This window comes from Pteronotus mesoamericanus, unplaced genomic scaffold (assembly GCF_021234165.1).
Source record: "Pteronotus mesoamericanus isolate MK-2021 breed Mesoamerican mustached bat unplaced genomic scaffold, CSHL_Meso_final scaffold_1186, whole genome shotgun sequence".
In the NCBI taxonomy this organism is placed as follows: Eukaryota; Metazoa; Chordata; class Mammalia; order Chiroptera; family Mormoopidae; genus Pteronotus; species Pteronotus mesoamericanus.
In genome coordinates this window covers 10,896,881-10,922,157 of record NW_026555302.1, presented here as the reverse complement: position 1 = coordinate 10,922,157, position 25,277 = coordinate 10,896,881, and the positions used below count along the sequence as shown (strand labels likewise).

At 44.3% G+C, this 25,277-nt stretch overlaps 1 protein-coding gene across 1 annotated transcript; it reads left to right on the top strand.

Moving 5' to 3' along the window:
- The first annotated feature begins 535 nt into the window (after positions 1–535).
- Positions 536–19,620, top strand: DARS2 (aspartyl-tRNA synthetase 2, mitochondrial). Its single transcript, XM_054587748.1, has 17 exons — positions 536–1,223; positions 1,896–1,995; positions 2,806–2,872; positions 4,892–4,993; positions 5,379–5,474; positions 6,661–6,784; positions 7,500–7,546; positions 8,841–8,947; positions 9,650–9,719; positions 10,427–10,606; positions 11,587–11,694; positions 12,810–12,872; positions 15,226–15,378; positions 16,559–16,777; positions 16,921–17,031; positions 17,676–17,751; positions 18,465–19,620. The coding sequence occupies exons 1-17, from the start codon at positions 1,100–1,102 to the stop codon at positions 18,674–18,676; spliced, it is 1,959 nt and encodes a 652-aa protein (XP_054443723.1). The 5' UTR covers positions 536–1,099; the 3' UTR covers positions 18,677–19,620.
- The last annotated feature ends 5,657 nt before the right edge of the window (positions 19,621–25,277 follow it).

Sequence of the window (25,277 nt, the reverse complement as noted above, 5' to 3'; positions counted from 1 at the left end):
AGACCTCCGCTCCCTCAGACGCCAGGAAAGCCCTGCGACTTCAGCCCCAGGGACATTTCCGAGGACCCAGACACCCAGTTCTGCGACCCTCGCTCCTACCAAGTCGGCCTCTGCCCACGGAGGAGAAGGGCAAGGAACAGTGTGTCCCGCCTCACACTTTCCTCCAGAGCCCCTCGGGTGCCAAGCAAGGCCAGGGGCGAAATCCCGCCCTTGAGAAGCCGCAATAAACTCGCCAGTCGCCGCCTCGGTTTAAAACCGTTTCCCGCCTAGCTCCGCGGCCCGTCACCGGAAACCTCCCGGGCGCCGATTCCAAGTAAGAGAAGCAACTAAGGTCGCCATCTTTGTTGAGGGCAAGCTCGAGCCGCCTAACTATTCGCTTCAATTTTTCTAAGCGTGCGACGGTTGCTCGACACTACCGCCCTTTTCTACCGACGTGAAGCTTCCCTTCCAATTTCCGTCCTCACTAAGCATGGCGGCGGCTACTCCGCGTTGATTGGCTGGTTGTCCTCACTGTAATCTTGGGCGTCCGCGGGGCGCTTAGAGGAGCGCTTGGCTCCCCACGGGCGGTCCGTGGGTGGGATCGGGCCCTCAGAGCGTTTGGGATTTGCACTCTTTCTCATTTTGAAGATCCGAGGTCGGCGCCAGGAGATTTCAAACGTGAGGCTGAGTTCTCCTGGTTTCCCGGTTCTGCGGCGGAAATCTTCGGGGAAGCGTGGAAGGAAGGGAAGGGCGTGCGCGTCTTGACCGGCCCCTTCCGTCACTGCGTGGTCTTGGGATTCCGCCTTGCGCTGCTGTGTGGAAGCATTCTTGCACATCTGGCCGCAGCTGTATTTGTTAATACAAGTGGAAACTGATGCATGCGGGGGAGGGGGCGGGGCAAAGATCTTCTACCCACTTTCCAAGGGCCCCAAAGACCTCGCAGAACGACCTAGTGCCTAGACACGTGTTCAGCGGAGAAGGGCTTGAATATTGGAGCAGAGAGTGGGAACTCCGACCATTTTAAGGGATTCATGTATATTTACAAAAATGATTGTTGACCACCATCCAACACTGGCAGCGTGGAATTCGTGAGCGTCTCTCGCCTTTCTGCTGCACCAACATGTTCTCCAGTTGGTTAACTCCGCTGCACAGGGGTTTAGCCACACCCAACGGAAAGATCGTCCAGCTGATCTGGGGGTCTCTCCCCAGAAGTCTGACACTGAGTTCACAGCGGAGAGTTCCAGGTGACAGCACTGAAGAGCTCTTTCTTGTCTCTCGATAGCACTTCCTCCTGTTCTCCATTCCCCCTAGTTTTAACTGGATGGATGGCCTTATGGGTAGAAGCAGATCATTCACTCCATTTCTTATAATGGAGCTTTGTTCTCTTTTGTTTTTGCATCCTGGAATTTAAAAGGAACAGAAAATTTGCCTTATATGCTATTCTGCTTTTAGTTGATGCTACCATGAAGCCCTGAAAGATTCATACTCAAGAATACTTGTTTTCTAAGTGTACATAGTGACTGTTTCACTCAAGGTCCATACTAAAGCTAGTCACTGCACCGTTAAACTTCTGTGATTCTGAAGATCCTATTTGATTTGGGAAAGATTATGGGCACTATTAAGAAAGGGGTAACTTTGGGTCAATGCAAATGCTAGATAATCAAAGCAATTTAGATCTCCTAACATAAGGCAAAAATTTACATTAAGACGGTTTATATTCTGTTGGCTTTTAACACATTTGCAGGTAAATTTAATAGTGATCAAATCAAATGACATACTTAGATTTACTTTATAAATTTTCACCATTAGCATGAAATACCTAAGATGATGTAATTTGAGAGTCTTTATTTTTAAGCAGTTGGGAAATAATATATTTTTTAATCTAGCTTTTTCTTTTTCTTTTTCTTTTTTTTAAGAACTCAGTAGTTTTGTCACCCGGACCAACACGTGTGGAGAGTTGCGTTCTTCTCACTTAGGCCAGGAAGTCACCTTGTGTGGATGGATTCAGTACCGAAGGTAAACTGAGGTCCAAGAATGCATGGTGGTGTTTTTCCAAGGCAATTCCAAATCTTTGTTAATTTTCAACCTGTCAGAAGAATAAAAGTTTTGCATCTCCTGCAAGATTCTCAGATTCATTGAGTTTTCAGTTTTGTTTTGAAAGGCCCAGTGTCTCTCTCTAAGTACCAGTAACACCTGTAGAAGGGTATAATAACAAAGTATGATCCACTAATGGACCGAAATGTCCCTTGGCTTACAAAGGTTGGAGAGTCCTGACAAGGAGAAAATTCTGAGATGTTCTAAGTTAAATTACAGTGGCCAGAGGGTGGAAGGAAGAGACAAAGGGGTTAATTGGTTAACAGCTACAGTGCAAAACCAACAAAAGAGTGCTCACGCTCCTGAGTATATGTTGGAATTATAATTAACACCGAAGTGGAAGCCTCTGCTTCATGTTCACACATGAGCTTTACAGATCCAGCTGCTGGGCCTAACCCACAAGTAGCCCCGCTTGACCTTCCCCCATTCCATTGTCTATGTCTGATGGCCGTTCTTTCAGAATGGCTAGTGTGACACCTTTCTCCCCCTACATCATGTGTAAAAAGGCTTTCAAAACTCTAGGGTGACGGACATGTTGTCTTTCCTGTCTAGCCATGCTGCTGATTTAGACCCCATGCCTCGACCAGTCTTCTTTTTTTGCTAACAAATGAAAGTACATGTTATTTATTTTAATAAACCTGAGAAATTACGTGGGTTTTTTCTTTGTTTTGTCTGCTTAAAGTTGGGGCTCAGAGATTTCATCCTAACATGTTTATTTTCTTCATTAATCAGGCAAAACATCTTCCTGGTCCTGAGAGATTTCCAGGGACTTGTTCAAGTTGTCATTCCCCAGGATGAGGTAATAGGTTTACTGAAAGCCTCTTTGTGGTTAGCATAAGCTAAATATGTTTGAAGTTTGAAATTCAGAAGTTAATGAAAAAAAAAAAAAGCATCATTGAGAACAATGACAAGCTGGAAAAAATACTCACCTTAAGCATACGCCTATATAAATATAAATGACATTTTTTAATGAGCTCATCAAATACAATGGGTTAATTTCTCGAATATCTAAAAGTCTACTAGAAATAAAATTTCAAAAAAGAAAAAAAATACTAGTGACACAGTAGAGGTATGAACCCAGGATACGAACATAAAATTTACAGAAAAGATAATATAAAGGGCTTCTAGACCTATGAAAATGTGGCCAACCTCACGCAGAGGCAGAGAGATATGCACTGTAACTACACATAATTGTTTTTGACACACTGGCTTGACAACACCCGGGGAAAACAAGTGCTTGTGCCTCCCGGAGGGAATCCCAATGGCGCTAGTTCCATAGAGGGCAGTTTGGTGCCATCACCACTAGCAACGCCTACCGTATATTCCCACGTATAATGCGCGCCCACCTTTTTGGCCCAACTTTCAGGAAAATAATCTTTAGTTTTAATTTGTTAATTCAATTATTTATTTGTATTTAGATACTTGTTTTTTGTATTATAAAGGAATTTTAGCTTTTTTTTTAACGTATTATGGTACAAGAAATTTTATGTAACAAATAATTACAAAACAATAACAGGTATTTCAGGTACTACCCATGTATAATGCGCATCCTTAATTTTTTTCTCAAAAAGTTGGGCAAAAAAGTGTGCATTATACATGGCAAAATACAGTATATCCTTGCAACCATCTTTTCCACTTCTAGTCAGTTATCTTACAACTGTCTTACACCTCGACTTACACAGATGTAAAGTGATGTAGACATAAGGCTTTTCATTGTAGGATTATTTTTAATAGATAAAAAAAATTGAGAACAACCTAGATGTTCCCCAGTAAGAGACTGGCATTTGAAAAAAATAAATGTACATCCTGACAGCCATAGAAAGAAAGATTAAAGAAGCTCTTTATGTATTAATATGGAAATAAACCAAGATATATTGTTAGGTTGAAAAAGTGGGATGCAGAAGAGCATGCGGAGGGCTATTATGTGTTAAAAGGGGGTACATATGTATCTCATGACATGTCCTGGAAGGATACATGAGTGTCAGGTAACATGGGTGCCCTGTGAAGGTACTGCTCAAAAATAACTACCATTAAAATTAGATAAAATAAAGATCTCTCAGCACGACCGTTGGGCAACAATGGTTTCTATCGTAATGTTTACAAATGTTGGTGTGCCAGAGAAACGTGTGATTTACTCGGCTCTTCGTGTTTTGAAGTAAGAACGATGAATGGCCTCAGGATCCAGAGATGAGCATAGCTAACCTTTGGACTCCATTACTGCTATTGGACCTAGCGGCCCCTAAAACTAACCCTGCAGACAGTTGCCTTTAAAGTATGTGGTGCTGCCCTGGCCAGTGTGGCTCAGGTGGTTGGAGTGTCGTCCCGTAACCAAAGGGTTATGGGATTGGTTCCCACTCAGGGCAGATACCTAGGTTGCAGGTTCGTAAAAGCAATAAAAAAAAAATGACCTTGTGTGAGGAAAAAAAAAATAAACATAAAAGCGTGTGAGACTCATTTGCATTAATCATTCTTCCCCATATTTTCCTTTAAGGAACACATTTTTAAACTTTTCATTAAGAATCTGACTTGCTGTATTAACTTGAGCCAAAATGGGGGTGCAGTTGACCAAATTCTTTAATAAAGTCATCAAGGACAGCCCCGGTATTTATAGCAATTAAGCTATAGGACTATTATCATTTTTCTAAACCATAAAGTAGAGTTACTACGGGTTCTTTTTTTTAATAGTTAATTTTTTTTGTCTTTTTCCCATTACCATTGATCCCCCTTATATCCTCTTCCACCTCCACCCACCGCCCGCCCTCCAGATTCCTTTAAGTTCACGTGTTTCTTGAAACTTTTGTGCCCTCTTTTTCTGCAGTCAGCTGCTTCCGTGAAGAAGATTTTATGCGAAGCCCCCGTGGAATCTGTGGTGCAAGTGTCTGGGACAGTCATTCCCCGGCCTCCAGGACAAGAGAACCCAGTTAGTAGTTTAGACACTGTGTAATTTTCACCTGTACACATTGGCACTGTCTGTCTACACATTCCGGCAACAAAGGGTGGGCCCTTTGCACACCAGGCACTAAAGCTGTGAGTCCTGTGAATGAACCTGCAGATCTCAGACTCTTCACCGCAAACACACACACTGATGTAAGGGCGCACGTTCAGGGTCAGGGGTCACATCAGCCACGGGTATGCACAAGAACGTCAAAATTATGCCCAGACATTGAGACGGCACACTATAAGCACCCATGCATTTTACACATGTAAATAAGGCACGTGTTTTACAGCTGTTCACTGTGACATGTCCTGATGAATGAATTTGAAAATAGGTCTTTTCTCTCTCTCTTTCTCTCTCTCTCTCTCAGAAAATGCCAACTGGTGAGATTGAAATCCAGGTTAAAACAGCTGAACTTCTGAATTCCTGCAAGAAGCTGCCCTTTGAAATTAAGGACTTCGTGAAGGTGCCATCCTCTGTTACTAATAAATAAGAATATCTAGAAAATGGCCAGTAAAGTATTTTGAGTTTTTTAAATAAAAACTTTAACTTTCACAACATGAAACATTTTGTTAGATATATCATAAAGTGTCCTGTCAGTTCTATAATTCCTTGGTGAACCCTTCTTAACCAGGGACAATCCATTAAGCTGTGGCAGTGCCTAAACACCTCGACTGTTTTTTTCAGATAGCTTGAAACATCTGAAAAACAGCTCTGTCTTTAAGACTTGGGCTGTTATTTTGTTCAAGTTTACTTGCCACTATTTCACATTTTGAAAGGAAATTTATGCCTAGCTTGGACATAGCCAGATGGCATAGGAGTTCCTGCATCTATAAAGTTTAAGCCTCTAACAGTGACAAAACGTTCCTTGGCTTGATACATGTAAGTATTCCTGTACTTCAGGATGTCCTTTACCGAAGTTTGAGGGGCTGTGGAAGCCAGACAGTACTGGGTGCGTGTGCCCAGGTAAACCGCAGCTATGCAACAATTACCTACAGCTGCGCACCTGCACAGTCTTAGTCGGTAAACTGATCTCTGAAGGGGCTTTTAAATTCATTGCAAGGCCACTTAGCCTTACGTTTAAGTTCCCAATACTTAAATCTTTTAATTAGAAAAAAGCAATATACAGGGTCTGGCAGAAGTAAGGCCATTGAGTGTGGTTGGTAGGGTACATGAATGTCTCACACGAGAGGGACAGCAATTTGAACATTTCACTAAAATGTCATATGGTGTGCTTGAGTGTGCTTTTGTTATGTGACAGAATTACATGCTTATGATTTTGTAATAAAAGATTTTTATGTAATAAAAAGGGGGTGTTATTTGTGCCGGATCCTGTAGTTACAGAGTTCGCCCTGTGGGGGAAAGAATAATACCCACTTAAGCTTTCAGAAAGAGCAGTGACAGATAGTTCTTTTGTTTTTAGTATCAATCAGTGAAGGGTCATATTAATAACCATGAATCGGAAAAACTGTAAAATCTGTCCCAGTAACAAACTTAGAAGCGGTAGGAACCAGGGAGGACAGTGTACACCCAAACGGCTGAAGCTAAAGATAGGGCTCAAGTTTTTGAAAATTCAGACTGTATCTAAAGTTAGTATCTTCTTAATATTTAAAAAAAAATATGTAAACATAAAGATCTTTAAATTTGTCTAGAAAACAGAGGCCCTTCGTTTGCAGTACCGCTACCTGGACTTGCGCAGTTTCCAAATGCAGTACAACCTGCGGCTGAGGTCCCAGATGGTCATGAAAATGAGGGAGTATCTCTGTAACCTACATGGTAAGAGATGCCTGCGTGTTCCTGGAGCTTTTTAGAGTCTCTTCTGTTTTATTCGGGGGTTTCACTGCATCCTCTCCTTAGCATCATTGGGTCAGATGCTGCCAGAGGTCTGGAATTCACTTAATGTGTAAAGCAGTTTTTGAAGTTTCATTTCCAGGTGTTTTGTCCTAGAGCATAACGTAGCAAGCTGGAGCATAATTCAGCTTCCTGCTCCGTCACAAACACAGCCTTTCAAGGGTGACAGTGCCTGTTACAGGACCTCCATCGTTGCTGAAGGCCAGGCAGCCCTTAGGTTGTCACCTCTGTAAGGTGTTACATTCTTTATCTTGCTTCTACATCGTTAGTCGTGAGTTCAGGAATGTCATGGGGATTAAATTCCACTCTTTAATCAGTCTTGGGGTTGTTTCCTACTCTATTTGTGTTATTTCTACCCTGTAAGAATATCTAAAAAATCAGAACAATTCAGTAGACAAGAATCCATTAAGTAGTTAGAATTGCTGCCTGACAAAAGTATCAATCTAATGAACAGAATAGGATTTTATGAAAAGCTTCTGCTTTCTTCTTGGATTTATAGAAGCCAGCAGCAGTGGGCGTGGGGACTTATTTCAGTCAAAATTCCTAATTAAAGGGTAGCCTCAGATTTGTTGCACTGTACCGCAGACATCGTATTTGACAAATTCTCAATTATTAAATTCAGACGTTTCCCTCTTTTTAGGGTTTGTGGACGTAGAAACACCGACCTTGTTTAAGAGGACTCCAGGGGTACGTATCAGCCTGCTATAATGTCCTGGTCATTAGGAAACAGGACCACTTCGCAATTCTCTTCACTTGGCTGTATTTCTATTACTCATTTTACTGCTTCAAGATGGTCACATTAACTAGATTTCGTAAGAGCCGAGAAAATCAACAGCAACACAGAGGTGCTAAGAGGCAAAGCCATGTCCGGGTCCCATCCGCTCCCAGCCATTTCCTCCCTGGGGATGGGAGCGGCCCCGTCGCCAAGGGCGGCAGCCCTGCCCCCAACTGCTGTGCGTCCCTCCCTCGGCCAGCGGCCAGCGTGGGCCTTGAGGGCCCTGGGCCCGCCCCTCTCACCTGCTGCGGGCAGAGTGTCGAGCCTGGCCTGCCCGGGGCAGCCCCTCCAGCAGGGCCTTCGGAACTTGGAGAGGGGCTCCGCCATCCCTCGTCCGTGGGTCTAGGAGAGAAAATAGGACATAGGGCTGGGCAGAAGACCCGCCTGCTGCCGTGGGCGCCACAGCTCACTGAACCAGGCCTGACCGTGCCCTCCCGGCTCTGTGCGCTCCGGGTCTCGGTGTCATTCACTTAAGAGGGGTCCAAGGGCTGCAGCCCCCAGGACCCAACACACTTCCTAATCCTGGGATCTGCACTGGGGTTCCTGGACATTTTAATTCAGGATTAACTTTTTCACATGGCAAATGCTAACAGAAGCTTAGTAACAAATAAAATAACATCTTCCAACTATTCAGTTCATAGTGGTATTGAAGAGTTGAGTGCAGAAGGGAGCGTAAGTGGTAATGGAAGGAGACTTGACTTGGGGTGGCGAATTAACCAGTGTCACCCCAATAAATCCAATTTAAAAAGAAAGGGTTGAGTGTGGCGACTGTGAGGCAGATGAACTAATCTGGAACTAATCTGGGAACAACAGGCCAAGACAAGGCCTTCGGACTGTTTTTAACCTTTTATTATTCTAAATGTCAAAACTAAATGAAAAGAAAACAGATAGGATTTTGATTGCAGTCATTTTAATGTGGGTACCACTGAGGCCTTCCTTAGATCCTTTAGTAAAACTATATTTTTCATTAAAAAAAAAGTTGAGAAAATTATGTGGGTCAATGTTTTGAGACAGAATTCTTGTATTCTACATGAGTTTTCTTTGAGATTTATAGATGCAAATCAACAGTGATTTGGTTCCTTAAATATAAATCACTTGTTCTTTAAAAACTGACATTTCTAAACTTTGATATTTAATCTGTTTATATAATCAGTGGACTTATATTTCCTCTCTCTCTCTCTCTCTCTCTCTCTCTCTCGTTAAAAGGGTGCAAAAGAGTTTGTAATCCCATCCAGGGAGCCTGGAAAGTTCTATTCTCTCCCTCAGAGTCCACAACAGTTTAAGCAGCTCCTGATGGTTGGTGGTTTAGACAGGTGAGCTGTCTTTATGCTAGCAGTTGTCAGGAAAGGAAAAGTGGGAAGGAGAAGGGAAAAAGGAATAAAAAAGCTGTCTGAGCTGTTAAAAGAAGGTTAGAAAATGTACATGAAAGTTTGGAAAATGTGTGCAAAGAAAAAATACCCTAAAAATTAGTAGTCATCACTCAGTAAAGATTTTTGGGTGGACTCCATGTGCAGAGCCCTGCGCTGAAAAGCAACTGTGATATACACCAAAACTAAGTGCACTGAGACTAGGTATTGCAGAGTAGGTATTAAGAGGTTTGAAAGTATATTATTTTAGGAAATATCAAAATCTCTGAGCGGGCCTCCTGGGACAGAGCACCTGTCAGCAGATGAAGATGCGCGTTGAACAGCACGGCACAGGCAGCTCCCTTGTGTTCCTGGGCAACGGGTAGTTCACTTGGGCCAAAACGAGAGTCTGTGTGAGGAAGCGCGGACCACCTTGCATGCCAGGCTACTGTATGAATATCCAAAGGTGCCGTTGAGTATTTCTAAAACAACACACACTGTAGTTTTGTTCTCGCAGGTCAGCTACGTCTGGTTAGGTTTCTCCTGTGCCCATTAGATATTATTATTAATTTATCTCATAGCCCGCACTGCCATGAACTTTTTTTTGGGGGGGGGGGGTGTCTCTTGGTAGAATCATTCCTCAATTAATGCTATTTTTTTCAACTGTAGATATTTTCAGGTTGCCAGATGTTACCGAGATGAAGGTTCGCGACCTGACAGGCAGCCCGAGTTTACTCAGGTACAAAGCCATGTTTGCTTGCCTCTCGGTCGTTCAGCCTTGCTGCGGCCAAGTGTTTCCAGACCAGGGCAGCAATGACCCGTTACTTCTCATTGCATTGTATCCATCAGATAGTTAATGAAACTAACCTGCAGTCGAGGCATTCCTCATTTGATTTCGGACCTGTTTCACGTGCCCTTTTTATACGGAGTGTGGCCACCAACTGAGGGAGGCCAGAGGTTCCTACAGTGTTTGAATGGTCACAGTAACATTCGTAAAAGACCTCTTGTACATTAAGAACTAACAGTTCTGTATGTCGGTATTTAACCTGTCTAGTCTGTGGACTACTCAGAGCTGTTATGGTTTAGTTTCTGTTTGATAGCATGTTAATCAGTATGGGGAAGCTCTGAAATCATAGGCTTTGATGGTGGACAGGCCTGGGATCAAGTGTAGCTTTGCTGCTTCCTGGCTATACGTACACAGGCAAGTTACGTAGCCTCTCTGAGCCATATGCCATCAAACGGTCTTGGGAACAGAACAATTGATCATGTATGTAAAGCATTAGCATGGTGCCTGACACAAAACATGTATAATAATATTTATCCCCCCATGTATTACGTATTTATGTCCAGAATCCTATGGCAACTTAAAACGAGAGAAGTACATAAATATGTACATATTGACATTGTGGCTGTACAAGTTAGCTTCTGTATGTTATTTGGTTTCAGATTGACATAGAGATGTCTTTTGTAGACCAGACTGGGGTCCGGAGTCTAATTGAGGGTCTGCTCCAGTATTCCTGGCCCAAAGACAAAGGTCCTGTGGAGGCCCCTTTCCCTTCCATGACTTTTGCGGAGGCCCTGGCCAGCTACGGAACGGATAAACCCGACACTCGCTTTGGGATGAAGGTACTGACTCTTCAGGGCTCCCATGTCCGCCCTCGAATGGTCCCGCAGTCTTCCCAGCCGCTCTGAAATCTACAGCCAGCTGCGACACGGTCATGCCGTATTTTTTGTTGTTGTGGTTACTTTTGTGGTTTTGGAGCTACAGCAAGAGAGGATCATAGCGTGCTACCGCTACAATACTTTTTTCTCTCTGCTGGGTTCTAAAACTCATTCCCAAGAAGCAAGGTTCTTACTAAAAATTTGTATTACCGACAAGTTATTAATCATATGGACACAAATCATAAATTAAACGGAAAAAAAAAAGTGTGCTTTCCTCTTCAATTTTTCTTAAGCTAAAATGGTACTTGGAAGGCAAATGATTAAGTTATTTATTCTTTTTCCAAGGTCTTTAAAGAGCTCAAAGATATGGAAATGTTTATTCAAATTATTGAGATCAACACATATTTAACTGAGGGTGAGGGCAGAGCTTACATGGAGCACTTTCCATCAGCGAGCCTCTCGGTATTTGCTCTTCTTACAGAGCAACAGCCTCTGTCTCTGTACTGCTGGTGACGACTCTGTCACTCAGGACAGATGCCTTAGAAACTGAGTTCTGCCTGGTCTAGGCATAAGCCGCAGCGCTCCCTTCTTAGAACAAGAAAAACACAGCACGAAACAGGCCTAACTGCCGGCCCCCGCTGCCGGCCTCCACCCGTGTTTCTTCTTCCAGGACATGGACTAGCGGCTCTTCAGGCCGGCTGCTTCCATTCCGGCTCTGCCACTTGCTGGCTCTGTCATCCTGGGCCGGTTTTCCCCTTCCCTGTGCCTAGTTTCCTCATGTATTAAGTGGGGATAATACGAGTGCCTCCCTCATACCTGTTTTACAGATGAGATAAATTAATACTCATGAAAAATATGTTGGCATTTGCCATAGCACCCAACCCATGGGAACCACTCTATAGATGTTAACAAGATCTACTTTTTTTTTTTAACCAATTTTCCAGATTGTAGATGTCAGCGATGTGTTCAGAAACACAGAGGTTAGATTTCTCCAAGATGCACTTAGTAAACCCCAAGGAGCCGTCAAAGCCATATGCATCCCTCAAGGAGCAGTAAGTGAAGCACAGCTCTGGGTTTTCTCTCATCTGGGTGCGGGAAGTCATATGTTCCGCGTGGGAACATTTAAACTTCAGAAAGAATGGTCTCTTTAAATAAGTGTATTTATCTTTTCCCAAAAAACTCATAAAAATAGTCCTAAAAAAAGAATATATATCTTTATGTAAAGTCTAACAGTGTCCCTAAAACTATAGTAGAGAAAATAGATGAATTTATAGTCAAGATCAAGAGCTTCTTTCCTCATTTAAGCAGCACCGTAAGGCACACCTGCCTCCTCTGGGTCCGATTCTGCCCAGGATGAGCGTAAAATCGCATTCCTGTTTTCTCTCCGGTCTCGGGTGTGTCCGAAGCCTCTCTGCTCAGCCCAGGACAACCCTTGCACATTGGTTCTTGATTAAGGTTGCTGTTTTGAAAGACTATTCATTTGGGTATGTAAGCATATTAAGTAGGTTCGAAATGAGGCTAAGAATTCTGCCTCATTACATTTTATTCACTTCATGTGTTCAGTGGAAAGTTAGTTGGTGTCCATACTCTAGTCCAGACGTATGAATGTATTTGGGTAAGGTCTGTACTCATACAACATACATCACCTGTTGCTACCAGCTACACTTGTTGGGGGATGTCCATTCCTCCCCAAGGAGATTGTTAAGACCTGCTGGGTCGTGAATCTCCCACAGCTGGTTAAGTGGCCCATGAATATTGGTGATGATGGCAGTGTCCCCGTTAGAGAGTCAGTGAGATAATTTACAAAAAGTGAGATATAAAGAATTTTAAGAGGCCTGAAATAACTAAATTCTGAATCCTCCTATTGATCTGAAAGTTATTTTTTCTTTCACAATTCAGTCGTGAAGATTTGTTTTGAACATTTATCCTGCTAATTACATGAAATGAAAGCACAGCTATTTGCAGTGGGAACTGCATATTAGGGAAAAAATAAACCCTGTAACAAGTTTTAAAATTTTGACATTTGGCAGCAGAAATTAAATTTTAATTGAATCCTATTATGGTGATGGAAAGACACAAAATATATTTGTATCCCGTTTGCTATCATAAACATGTTTACAAAGCTAAGTGTCATATTGATGAGTTTACTTTGATTTTCTTTCATCAGAAATACTTAAAAAGGAAAGACATCGAGTCAATTAGAAAATTTGCAGCTGACCATTTTGATCAGGTAAGGAGTTAAGAGTATTTTTTTCCCTGTCTTGTAGGGATTTAATATTGGAAATAATTACTTAAGCTCTTTCACTATCATTCGTTTTGACAGCCTTGTCATTTCAGATCATTCTTCCATTTTTCCTTTTTATTTTTAAACTTACTGTTACCCAGGGGTATAATTCTAAGACTTCAACTTAAAAAGTCAAATTCACCACCAGTCAGCCCTGGCTGGGGTGGCTCAGTGGACTGAGCGCCTGCCTGGGGACCGAAGGGTCACTGGTTCCGGCCCGGGCCGGGGCACATGCCTGGGCTGCAGGCCAGGTCCCCAGCTGGGGGCGTGCGAGGGGCAACAACGTCAATGTTTCACTCCCTCTTTTTTTCCCTTCTTCCCCCCACCTAAAAATAAATAAAATCTTTTTTAAAAATTCACCATTAATCAGAATGTAAGTTCAATCGTAAGATTTTAAATAAACAATGGTACTTTAATCTGGTTAGGAAAATAAATAGAGCCCTGTGTGCCCACAATTTTCCTTTTTACTTAAAGTAACAGTAACGGTGAAACGCAGTAAGGGTTTCGCCGTAGCTCGGGCCACTGCAGTCCCCCAGCAGGGCACCTGATTGCAGAAATCGCGTGCATGTCTACATGCTGCCTGTTTAAAAAATCTGAACTTTTATCTGTTCACTTCCTGCACTGGGAGACGAGGCTCCCAGACACAGGCCTCACCTGGCTGCTCTGCCCCGCCTGCACGGCCGTCTTTCTGGGCTTTCCTCCTTTCCTCCTGGAGTGGAAGCCGCACTTCTCCCGGAGCCCAGCCCTTCCTCTTTCTCGCTTGTGCAGGGGTCGACCCTCACGCACTTCCTAAGGAAGGGTATGAGAGAGAGACTTTCTGAATCCGTACAGGTCTGAAGACGTCTCTGCGTTCAAAACATTACCTGCTTAATAATTCTGCTTTGTGTAAAATTCTGAATTGGTGGGCACATCCCTTTAGAACAGTGCTGTCCAATAGAACTTTCTGTAATGATGGAAAAGTTTCATGTCTGCAGCGCCCAGCATGGCAGCCAGTGGCCAGTGCAGCTCCTGCATGCATGAAATGAGGCTACTATGCCGGAAGAATTGAACTTTATATTTCATTTCATTTAAATTTAAGGTTATGAAGCTGCATGTGACAGGTGGCCAGAGTTAGACCGCACAGCCTTAGCTCATTAAACGAGCTGCTTGAGTTTTAGTTTCTTCTTGTGTCTGCTGTTACTGATGAGAAGCCTGATGCCTGCAGGGATTGACTCCTTTTTAGCGAACCTAACTTTTTTTCCTTTAGAAGCTTTCAGCCTCCTCATTCTTGATGTCCTGAAATCTCAGTTGGTGTAGCTTTGGATCGTTTTTCAGTGTGTCGCACACGTGAAGGGCCCTTTTAATTCACGGAGGCGCATGTCTTTCAAGCAAATTCTTTTCTAACTATTTTGACCTCATCATTTTCTCTAGCGTCCCTTTTTGGAATTTCTGTTAGTTGTGTGTTGGACCTCTTTTTGTAACTTGTATGTCTCTTCCCCCCCCCCCCCCCCGTGTCCTTCCTCATCTTTTCCCCCCTGAGATTTGTTGAACTCTTCTGCTGAATTGTTTTTTTTTCAGCAACCATATTTTTATTTCCCAGGGGCTCTTTATTCTTTTCATTGCATTTTAATTTGGTTTCATTAAACCAAAGATAAACATATATTTGTGAATGCCTTTGAGGTTGAAGTCCTGTTTTTGGTGCCTAAATTACCTCTTTCCTCTTGGGTTCCTTCTTATCTTGGTTGCTGTTTGTTTTGGGGGGATTATACTGCAGTTTCCTCAATGTGCAGTGATTGTCGATTGTACACACTTAAGAATGAGGCATTTGCAAAGCTGGCTGGAGCACAGGGTCCTTGGCGGGGCTTTGCAAATGGTTAGGTTCAGATGAGGGTGAGCAGCAGGGCCATTGGCCATCCCCCTGGGGACCCGAAGCTTCCGGAGCCCTGAGCATCTCTGGGATGCTGCAGGGGAAAGCGGCGCCTTCTGGCGCTGAGGCTGCTCCCTCGTTCTCTGGGCCCGAGCTCCCTGCGCCCTGCTGCCTCAGTCGTTCCTATCCTGCTCACTTGCAGTCCCCCAAAAACGTGCGAATTCTCTAATCTGCTGACATCCCTCCTGACCCTTCGTTCTCTTTGTTTTTCAGTATGACGAGATTACCCTTTACATTCCTTTAATACCATTTTGAAGGGGTTCAGGGAAGGAATAGATATAATGTCATGTAAGCTCTCTTCTACTGGGAACAAGAAATGTTTGTACTGTAAGATTTTTCTTACAAACCACTGCACTTTTTTTAAAAATGTGAATGTCTTTTGCTTTATCCCAGGAAGTCTTACCTGTGTTCCTGAAAGCCGGTCAGAGCTGGAACACTCCAGCTGCCAAGCTCGTGATGGAGGAACAGGGAGGGGGACTCTCGGGACGACTGGCGGCCGGGGCGGAGGACGTGGCCCTGCTCGCTGCCGGGGAGCACAGGAGAGCAGTAAGGAGCGCGGCCCAGGCTCCGGGCCGCTGGGGCTGCGGGGCGCTCCTCTCCTGTGCATGCAGAACATACTGGAAATTGTTTCATAAGCCGGAGCTGCTCTGCATGAGTTTTTATATGAAAAAAATACCTTTCAGCGCTTTCTAATGCACTGTAGAATAACTCAGCTTTTTTCACTACCAGCCTCCATTGGCACTGCTCACACAGACCAGCTCTGGCTCGGATGAGGAAAGCCACTCAGGCAGGGGGCTGTTGGTGCTCAGGGTACAGCGATGAGGACATATTTTCAATTGCAAGGTTTTGCAAATTAAGAAGAAGTGGTAGTCACTAACTTTTGCACATAATGCGCTCCTGAAATGCTGCTGGTGTGGCAGGATCCTTCTCCTCAGGAGCAGCTGCTGGGAGGGGCAAGCGCCACCACACACTGGCTCAGTCACCGTTCTGCAGGGGACACGCGGAAGACCAGATGTAGCTGCAGAGGTCACGGTAAAACACACAACAGTGGTGTCAAAGTCAAACGAGTACTGGACGTAGATGGGAAAGGTCAAGAAGTACTGACACCGTTACCGTTGTGGAGATAAGAAAACCGAGACTTGGAGGTGAAAACGTCGCCCACACACGGTTGGCAAGTGGAGGAGCCAGATTTTTTTTTTTAACTCTTCAAGTCTGGTCCCCAAGGCCACACTCTTAAGTTAACCCCTAATCCACACTGCCTTCCTCATAGCAGCCAACGTTCACTGAACTTTAACTACACGCCAGGCTCTCAGCAGATCCTCAGCGCAGCCTTCAGGAGCAGTGAGGAAGTAATTGTCGGAGGCAGGGCCCACCATATTGCCCCTTCCATGTCTTGTCTCACTGAATGGCCGCCCCAGCCTTCTGGAGTAGTTGCTTTTATCTCCACCTCCCCATGGAACAGGGCGCGGAGAAGTTAGCAGCAGGTCCCAGGTCCCTCAAGCTGATACCTGTGCGCTCAGTCCCCCAGGCGCTGGGTCTGACAGTCCCCCTCGGCCTATCGCAGTCAGATCGGGCTCAGACCACTGTCTCCTGAGAAGCTTAGCGTGTCTCTTCTGCTTGGCTAACCCTTTCCCTGAGAATAGCCTGGCTTTAGAATCTGGACCGTGTCATTTGCTGACTACTCTGTCCTCGCAGTTACCTCAGTGCTCGTACCTTCTGTTTGCAGTGCTCTTTGCTGGGAAAGTTACGCCTGGAATGTGCCGACCTGCTAGAAGCAAGAGGAATGGTGCTCCGTGACCCAGCCCTGTTCTCATTCCTCTGGGTGGTGGACTTCCCACTGTTCCTTCCCAAGGAAGACCATCCCGGAGAACTGGAGTCCGCCCACCACCCGTTCACAGCTCCCCATCCCAGCGACGTCCACCTGTTATACACTGAGCCCGAAAAGGTACCGTCAGGACCTGGGAATGAGAGGGAACGTGGAAACGAAAGCAGGGACTTCAGATTTCAGTCCGAGAGCCCCTGGAGAAACTGCCGGGTCTGAGCGACCAGTTAACATTTCGTAATGTAAAGACCCTGTGTGTCTTCTAGGTCCGTGGCCAGCACTATGACTTGGTTTTAAATGGCAACGAGATAGGAGGTGGTTCCATCCGAATTCACGATGCTCAGCTCCAGCGCTACATCCTGGAAACGCTACTGAAGGTGGTGTCATCTTCTAATCTGGCCTTTTTTTGTGTTAAAATTTGTATGAATGGAGAACTCACTAGATACAGGAGAGTATCAGCTTACCTTCCTACCTTTCGTGTAAGACTTTGTAAGCTAATAGCTGCTTTTTAGTGCTTATTTTATGCCGGGCACTGCTTAAGTACTTGATATGCATTGACACATTGAATTCTCACCATCTCTTTTTTGAGATAAGTATTCTTATCCCGCCCATTTCACAACTGAGACCCTGAGGCTGCTTCATTTGCTGCCCCAAATCCGGTGACCTGCCTTGGCCCTCAAGACGTCCCACCAGCGTTTGACACCGCTGCTTCCTGCTTTCCCCCCAGCCCCCGCACGGGACAGTCCCCACTGTCACACTGCCGCTCTGCGCCCGCACCTCGACAGCCGTGCCTGGTCCTGCTGTCCCATCATCAGTATAATAGTAGCTGCATTTCCTGAGCTCCAGGCGTTGCTCTGCAGGTGTTAACACCTGTGACTTGTCACATTATCTTACTCAACTGTGAACCTCTTGCGGTCCTTTTTGAACTCACCTTTATTTTCCCTTTCGCACCTAAGCACACTGTGTGGTGCTCAGTGGACCCTCAGTGGGTACTGATACGGAATTATCTTTGGAATTTCAGGAAGATGTGACATTGCTCTCCCATCTGCTCCAGGCTTTAGACTCCGGGGCGCCCCCTCATGGAGGAATCGCCTTAGGTAAACAACATGCCCTTTTACAAGCCAAGTCTCATTCTAGTGCACTCAAATCCGGGCTCCCAGCTTAAGGCGGGGTTGCGGGGGGCGGCGGGCGGGCGCAGTAAAGACGACCAGGGATGAGCCCAACAATTCTCCAGAATTGAAGTTTTGATTTTCATTTCAACAATATACCCGTACTTTAAAAATACACTTTACCAGTGATAAAGCTAAAACTTAGCTGATAATTTGCATTTGAAAGATGTTTTTAATAGAATGGAACCACATGGTCTCAGTCACTATTGCTCAACCCCTGGGGCTGTGTTGGTAGGAGTTTGGAGCGCCCCCTGATGGCCAGGGGCGCTCACCTCCCTGCTCTGAGCGGGTCAGGAAGAATGTGAAAAGTTCTAGAAAGCTCACCTGGGCTGTGGACTCTCCGCCGCAGGGACCTCCTTCTGTGTTCTGGAGCCCCCTGCAGGCCCCAGGTCTTGTTCAACCTTGAGTAAGCTGTCACTCTTCATCCCAGTAGACATGAATGTTTGTCCTGAGCGTTTTTTCTAGAATGAGATAGAAAATAACCTCTCAAACACACTTCCCTAAAAAGGCAGTGAGCTGTGACTAGCTGCAACCGGTCAAAGATTCTTTTTTAAAAGTTCTCTACAACCTTTATAGGAAAACTAAGTCACCCCCAGCCTCAGATTACATTGCCATCCGTTAACTTTGTATTTCGCTCGCAGGGTTAGACAGACTGATATGCCTCGTCACTGGTGCGCCGAGCATCAGAGACGTCATAGCCTTCCCAAAATCCTTCCGGGGGCACGACCTCATGAGCAGTGCCCCAGACTTCATCCCTCCTGAGGACCTGAAGCCGTACCATGTCCAGGTCTCCTGGCCGACAGACTCAGAAGCAGAGAACTCGCTGAATCATCCACACCGTCCAGAAAGTTGAGCTTTGGATTTCATCCTCTTTGCTCCCTCGAGGCTAAAATCACATCTGAGTTCGGCCGCAGATCTGACCCATCTTTAGGTGGAAGGACTCCAGGCTACATTCTTCACCACAGAAAAGAGTCAGAAGGTAGCCAATCTTGGCTTGATAACATGCATTATTAGGGCTTTTTTTGAAGTTTTCTTTTTTACTTGGAGAGGTGTGAAAGAAGGCTCTTTGTTGGATAATATAATGGCTGTTTCCTAATCATGTTATTCATACCCAGATAGTACACTGTTCACTTAGGACAGAAGTAATCAAAATCGTGTGGAATGTGAGAAATATTTGCCGCTTTAGACTGGTGAGTTGATGGAGGAGTTGGTTTAACCAGTGTCGTCAAGAGAATCCTATCAGTTGAGCTGGACTGTAGTATTTCAACTATCAATATAAAAGAGGGAAAAGCAACATGATGCAACACAAAATGTCCCTGAAATGAAACCCACAGAACCTTAGTCACTGCTTCACCTTGAGGAAGCTGCGTAAGTCTCTCGGCCTCCCTCCTGCTTATGGGAAGTGCACACGGTGCCCGCCCTGGCACCGCACCTGGCCACGTCAGAGGGGCTCATCTGTGCGGAAGACCATGCAGGTGAGAACGCTTTGGACAACTGTAAGGCGGGACACAAATGTAAGACTCCGCCCATCTGGAAACAGATACAGGTGTACCTCTGTGATTTTGTAAGTTAAGGTTAAACAAAACTGACTGTAGTGAAAGAAAAACAGTAAATTTATTAATCAATATTGTTTATATTTGTTTTTTAAAATAACTAATTCCTAAATAATTTTCTCTCAATTTTATTGAAACTATTGATCTTAGGCCAACCTCAGAAGTATAGAAAGACGAACACTGAAACTCATTGTGATTTTTTTATGTGATCTGTTGACACAAATAATAAGCTTGTAACTAATAAATATAAAATGGAAACAAGGCCTTGATGAATGAAATCGTTCTTTTCTACATTATCTTCACTTTTGCCTTGACAGCCTTTTGATTTTTAATGTGTGAACACTGAGTATCAGCCTGTATCCCTGCCTGTTTTCCTCAGGGCTCCTAGTGATGCGATACTATAATCTTCTATTTGAAAATAAAAGCAGCTTCACTTCCAGGTCTGATTCCTGCTGCTCAGCAGGCTATGAAGAGCGTCAAGACCCTCCTCCACTACAGAAATCTGTCCCCGTTAGATGGGGTGTTCCCCTCAAGCTGGCCCTTAACACAGTCACTGTCCAGCTGGGGGTGGACCATGGAGCCAGAAAACCCTTGCTAGCAGGTTCTCCTGGTAAGAAAGGCTGTCCAACTCTGCCTGCCCTTTCTCGGCAAGAGTTGTTTCTAGAGGTGCCCTTTATTGGGTAGGAAAATGCAGTTTTAAATCTGCTTATCCCACATGGATGTTACCTAATTTCTAAATACAATAAATTCACTATTCACTGTTTAGAGCATCATTCTGATCAAAATATCTTTCTGTGCTGGGATGAGTGACAGAAAACACCCCAAATCTGTAGGATGTTTTCTAGGCTACAAATACCAAAGGCCCCCAGAGGTCAAACCATCCTGAGTCAGCACCGCAGAAACCGTCAAACGGGGCGTCATCACCCAGCTTTCCCTCAGTCCTGCCTGTCGCAGGGGGGAAAAACGTGCTTATTTTGAAATCCAGGGAGATGCCACTATTTTAGGTCTTCATCATTGAGATGGAGTAAAATTTTTAACATTTTAAATCCAATCCCCAACCTTCTAGGCAGTTTAGACTTATGCTGAGAGTTTTAAAAACTAGGTAAGCAACTGCTAACTACATGGATAGTTATTAGCTTCAAGAGAACTTTGTCTCGTGAACAAATTCTCCTTGGGAAGATGTGTCAGGTGATGAGTCTGAGGCGATGTTTTATGCTCTTGGGCTTTGGTTGAATAAAACAACGCGTCTATATAGCGGCTCTTTTCCCAGAATTCCCCTCTGAAGAACCAGAACTCTGACATTACTCACATTCCTTATTGCTTTTTTGTTCAGCATGGCTCATCTTAAGGATACTACCTTAAGGACACTTTTTCCTCAAGGGGGAGTTACTCATGAGAAATGACCACGTACACAACAAAAATGTTAAGAGATCTACGGAACAATTGCATATATACGTCACGCAGTAAGTGCACGTCTACATCAGTTCTCTGTATTCAAGACAATGGACTCCCCCCCCCAAAACGAGCTTGTGTGACCTGGAGAAACCTGGATTTAACGACCGGATTTACCTCCCTCTAGTTACACAGCCTTAGTCCAGTCACTTAACCTCTCTAGGCTCCTATGTCTGCAGCTACAGTAACAGTTCTCAAGCTTTTTGGTCTCAGGACTCCTTAGTCTTTAAAATTCTGAGGATCCCAAAGAGCTCTATAGAGGTCTACGACTACAGAAGGAATTCAGATTTTTTTTATAGACTGTATTAATTTATTTTTAGAGAGGGGTTAGGAGGGAGAGAGAGAAACATCTATGTGTGGTTGCCTCTTGCCTGCCCCCTACTGGGGACCTGGCCCACAACCCAGGCACGTGCTCTGACTGGGAACTGATTCAGCGACCCTTTGGTTCGCAGGCCAGCACTCAATCCACTGAACCACACCAGCCAGTGCAGAATTCAGATTTCTTAAATACTTATTAACCCATTACATTAACACAAATAGCATGTTTTTGTTTAAAAAATTATTCTCTAAAGCAAAAATTAGAAGAGCGACATTGTTTTACATTTCTGCAGATATTTTTCAAGTCTGGCTCAAAAGATGACACTGGGCACTTGTCACATCTGCCGCACTCCATCATTTGGGTTGAAACATATAAAGAAAACCTGGCCTCAGAGATACGAAGATGAAGAAAGGAGGTGTATTTTTAATAGCCTTTTCTGGTAATTATGGATATTCTTCCTCGATACTACACCAAAATTGGGCAAGTTCCTTACAGGTTACTTGCAAAGTGGAACCTGAATCTCACAGATAAACTTTTTCAAGTCTTCTGGCCCATCTCATATTTTGAATATAACTTTTACTTCTGTGTAATTTTCTAACACCAAACATTCATCATTTGGAAATTATTGGTCCACCGAATCATGCAAATCTTCCCAAAGTTGGCATATTATACAATTCCTAAAATATCACATTTTGAGTATCACTGCTGATTTCATCACAAAAGCCTTAAGTGTGGAAAGCTGTGAGCTCAGTGACAGACACAAGCTTTCTAACATTCTCATTTTCAGTTGAAAGCTTGAATTTTATCACTGGCAACAAATACCATCAGTTTTTTCCACACTTGTTCACTTCTGAGAAAATAGCAGCCAAATGCCCAAATATGGATGATCTTAATTTTCTCAAGTAAAAATGGTGCTCTGAGGGGGAAGGCTGGTAACTCTGCTGCTGACTCGCTGGCCCGTGACTTTTGTAGAAAACTGCACTGTGCATCGTGGCCTGAGTGTTTCATGTGTACTTCCCACTGTCACACAAGCCATTAAGATGACATGTATGCAAAGTCGAGATTTAATGACTGGAATTCCATAATACAATGCTGTACAGATTGTCAAAATTTGTATTGGGTTAGCCAAAAAGTCCCTATGATTTTTTTGCATAAAAGACACAGTGTTCATTTTCACCAATAACTTAATTGATTTGGCTGTTCTGAATATGTTGGCTATCTACCGTGTAGCGTAATTGTTGATTGTTCTCAATGTCTCAATTTGATCGTTCTCAACTTCTTCTGGTCCACCGAAATGTGGCGCAACGTCCAATCAGAAATCTCCAGCATGAAACTTCGCAAACCACCTCTGACACGTTCAATCAGTCACAGCACCTCCTTACAATGCACACATCTTTTTATGCGTTTTGGTTGCATTTTTGCCTTTCTTGAAATAATAAAGCATAATATGCCAAAAATGTTACATATTTTCTTCCATCTTCAGTGTTAAAATTGCAACACAAAAAATCACCAATTTTTTTTTTTAATGCATGCTGATATGACAGCTGTCACAATACAATCTGACAAAATTGTTTCAAATGATGTTGAAGACAACTAAGTGCTACTAGAGCATCTTACGGAAAAACCCAAACTTCTTGGCCAACCCAATAAATGCCTCAAAAAGTTTTCAAAATCCCAAAATGGCACTTTTATAGGAGAGAACATATAAACTCTGTATGCAAGAATGTAGAGAATTCCTTACACCATGGCAGTCAGGACAGGCAGGATGATGTCACTCCTTTGCTCAAAAATTCCAGCGGTTTCCTCTCAGAGGAAAGCGTCTGCACCAGAGCTCCGAAGCCTGTCACCCTTGCTACCTGGCCACATCCTCCCACGCTGCACTGTCCCTCTGCTCCACTCACATGGGTGTCCTTGTTTTCCTGTTCACCAGGCACGACCCCAGCGACTCTCCAGTATCTGCACTCTTCCCTCCTGGTACTTGTCTTCCTCAAATGCTTCCTTCTCAGTGATTTCCCCCACAGCCGTATTCAAAAGAACGGCCCCTGCCTCCCACCGGCACCCTCTGCCGGCTTTCCTTCCCTCTGCAGCAGTAACAGCATCGCCATCTGATCCTCTACGCTGGAGTTTGCCCTGAATGCAAGCTCCAAGAGGGCAGATTTTATTTTTGCTTTGTTCTCTGCATTATCAACTCCCAGCTCCTGGAAGACTCCTTGGCACGTTAACAGGTGTTCAACAAATATATGGGGTCAATAATTAAATGAGTAATTGAGTAACACATGCCAACCCCTGGGTTAGGAGCTGAAGATGGGGAAGTTGTGGTCACCCGAGCTTTTAGCCTGGCAGGGGAGATACACAGATCATAGTGACACGACGCCATAAATAGATGAGGTCACACAGGGAAGAGACCCTGAGACCAACCTAATCAATAGGGAAGGCCTTGTAAATCAGAGCCCTCACTTGCTGGCAGCCTGTCGCTACGCGAGCTCCTTGGCCTTGACCATTTCAATTCCAGCAGGCCACTTCAGCAAGAGTCAGGCCTCAGTGCTCATCTGTACGGCGCAGTACACCGACACTTTCTCTAGCTTTCCTGCCTCGAAGGGTCAAGTTTACCAGCTTTCAAGCCCTGATGTGTTTGAGTTTGAAGATCCCTTTAAGTTCAAGATGTATCTGAGAAGCTAGGGCATTTGAAGGACAAGCAGTCACCACGTGCCGCGTCAGAACTGCTGCCGCCGCCCATTTCCTCAAATGAATTACAGGGGGCGTCTAGTGCATGGCTGCAATTTTTCAATGATACTGAGTTACCAACCTGGCAATCCGTGCTTCAAACCAGTTCCTAGGGCTTAACACCTTACGTACCTGTTCTCCCGTGCCTTCCCCAACACGGACAGGTTACAGAAATGAGTTTCCTGGTATTGGAGGGAGGCCAGCTTCGCACTGCTTCCTGTCTAAGGTCACATTAGTTTTGTCCGCCGTCCAGTCCCTCTACTGGACACTGGGCGTGTGTTCCCTAAGGCCTCTCCAACCATCTGGCAAGCCGGCTTCCCCCAACCACACCACTGGGACTAACCCTAATCCTCCTCACTCCAGACTTTCTAGAGGCTGTGCCCTTTCTCCCCGCCCCCAAAGATCTTTCAGTGTCTTCTACCCCATTTCAAAATCAAGGAATTTCATCTTCAGCCTTTCAGTCCCAATCACCAAAAACTTCAAAGATTTCACCTGACCATATCTAATTCTCACAATAAAACCAGACTAACAGGCTTGGAAACACTGTAATCCCAAAAAACCAAACCCCCTTCATGGAGTTTACGTTCCAGTAGGCGAAAACATGAGTAACTGAAGGGCTAGTGTCCCTGGGTAGGGATGGTCCCATTTCACACAGGGCCTCGGGGACTTTGGGAGGACACCTAAGTATGGGTGTCAATGTGGCTACAGCCAACAACTTCAAGTATTTCCTCATCCCCTAGAAGTGTCACCTTAACCAACAGCACCAATTACTTGGAGAAAAGGAACAGCCACCTTTATCCTGATTCATATTTGTAATATTTACAACTCTTAAGTTATCAAGCAGGAAGTCCTAAGAGAAACTGCAACCCAATGTTCCAAATACATTAGACAGTGAGCTGCAATTTGGCTTTTCAGTGCTGCAAGCAGCCCAAATTAATGGTTTCCTTCAAGGAATTAGCTGGTAATTTAACTTGGTTAAATTAATAGTCTCATTAACTTGACCTAAATGCATGTCTACAGATTTTTATTTGTAAAATCAATTCTCCTGAAGTGATTTTTCTAAAGACAAGGACATTGTTTTAACCACAGCACTTAATGGCTTCAAAAAATTTAAACATGCTTAATATGCATCTTTTGGGGGCGATCCATCCCTGAGACAGCCAGTCACTCCAATTTTGGCCAGAGACCCAGCACTGTGTGCTTACAGCAAATGGAAGGTTCCACTTTCAGCGCTTCCCACCACTAGTTGACATTAAGAGCATCTGCTTTTCTTTGCAACTTTATTTGCTTAAGCTCCTGTTCTAGCAGTTCAATGGCCCGTTCTGTACACTAAGACCACTGAGGACATGCTGTGGTTTATTCCTCAGCATAAACTGCACCTCAAAACCTAAGATATAGTGTACAGT

Excerpts from the sequence above, each read along its gene's own strand:
- DARS2 (XM_054587748.1), top strand. The coding sequence starts at position 1,100 with ATGTTCTCCAGTTGGTTAACTCCGCTGCACAGGGGTTTAGCCACACCC. Across the intron at positions 1,224-1,895 it reads TTCACAGCGGAGAGTTCCAG|AACTCAGTAGTTTTGTCACC; the intron begins GTGACAGCACTG and ends CTTTTTTTTAAG. Across the intron at positions 6,785-7,499 it reads GTATCTCTGTAACCTACATG|GGTTTGTGGACGTAGAAACA; the intron begins GTAAGAGATGCC and ends CCCTCTTTTTAG.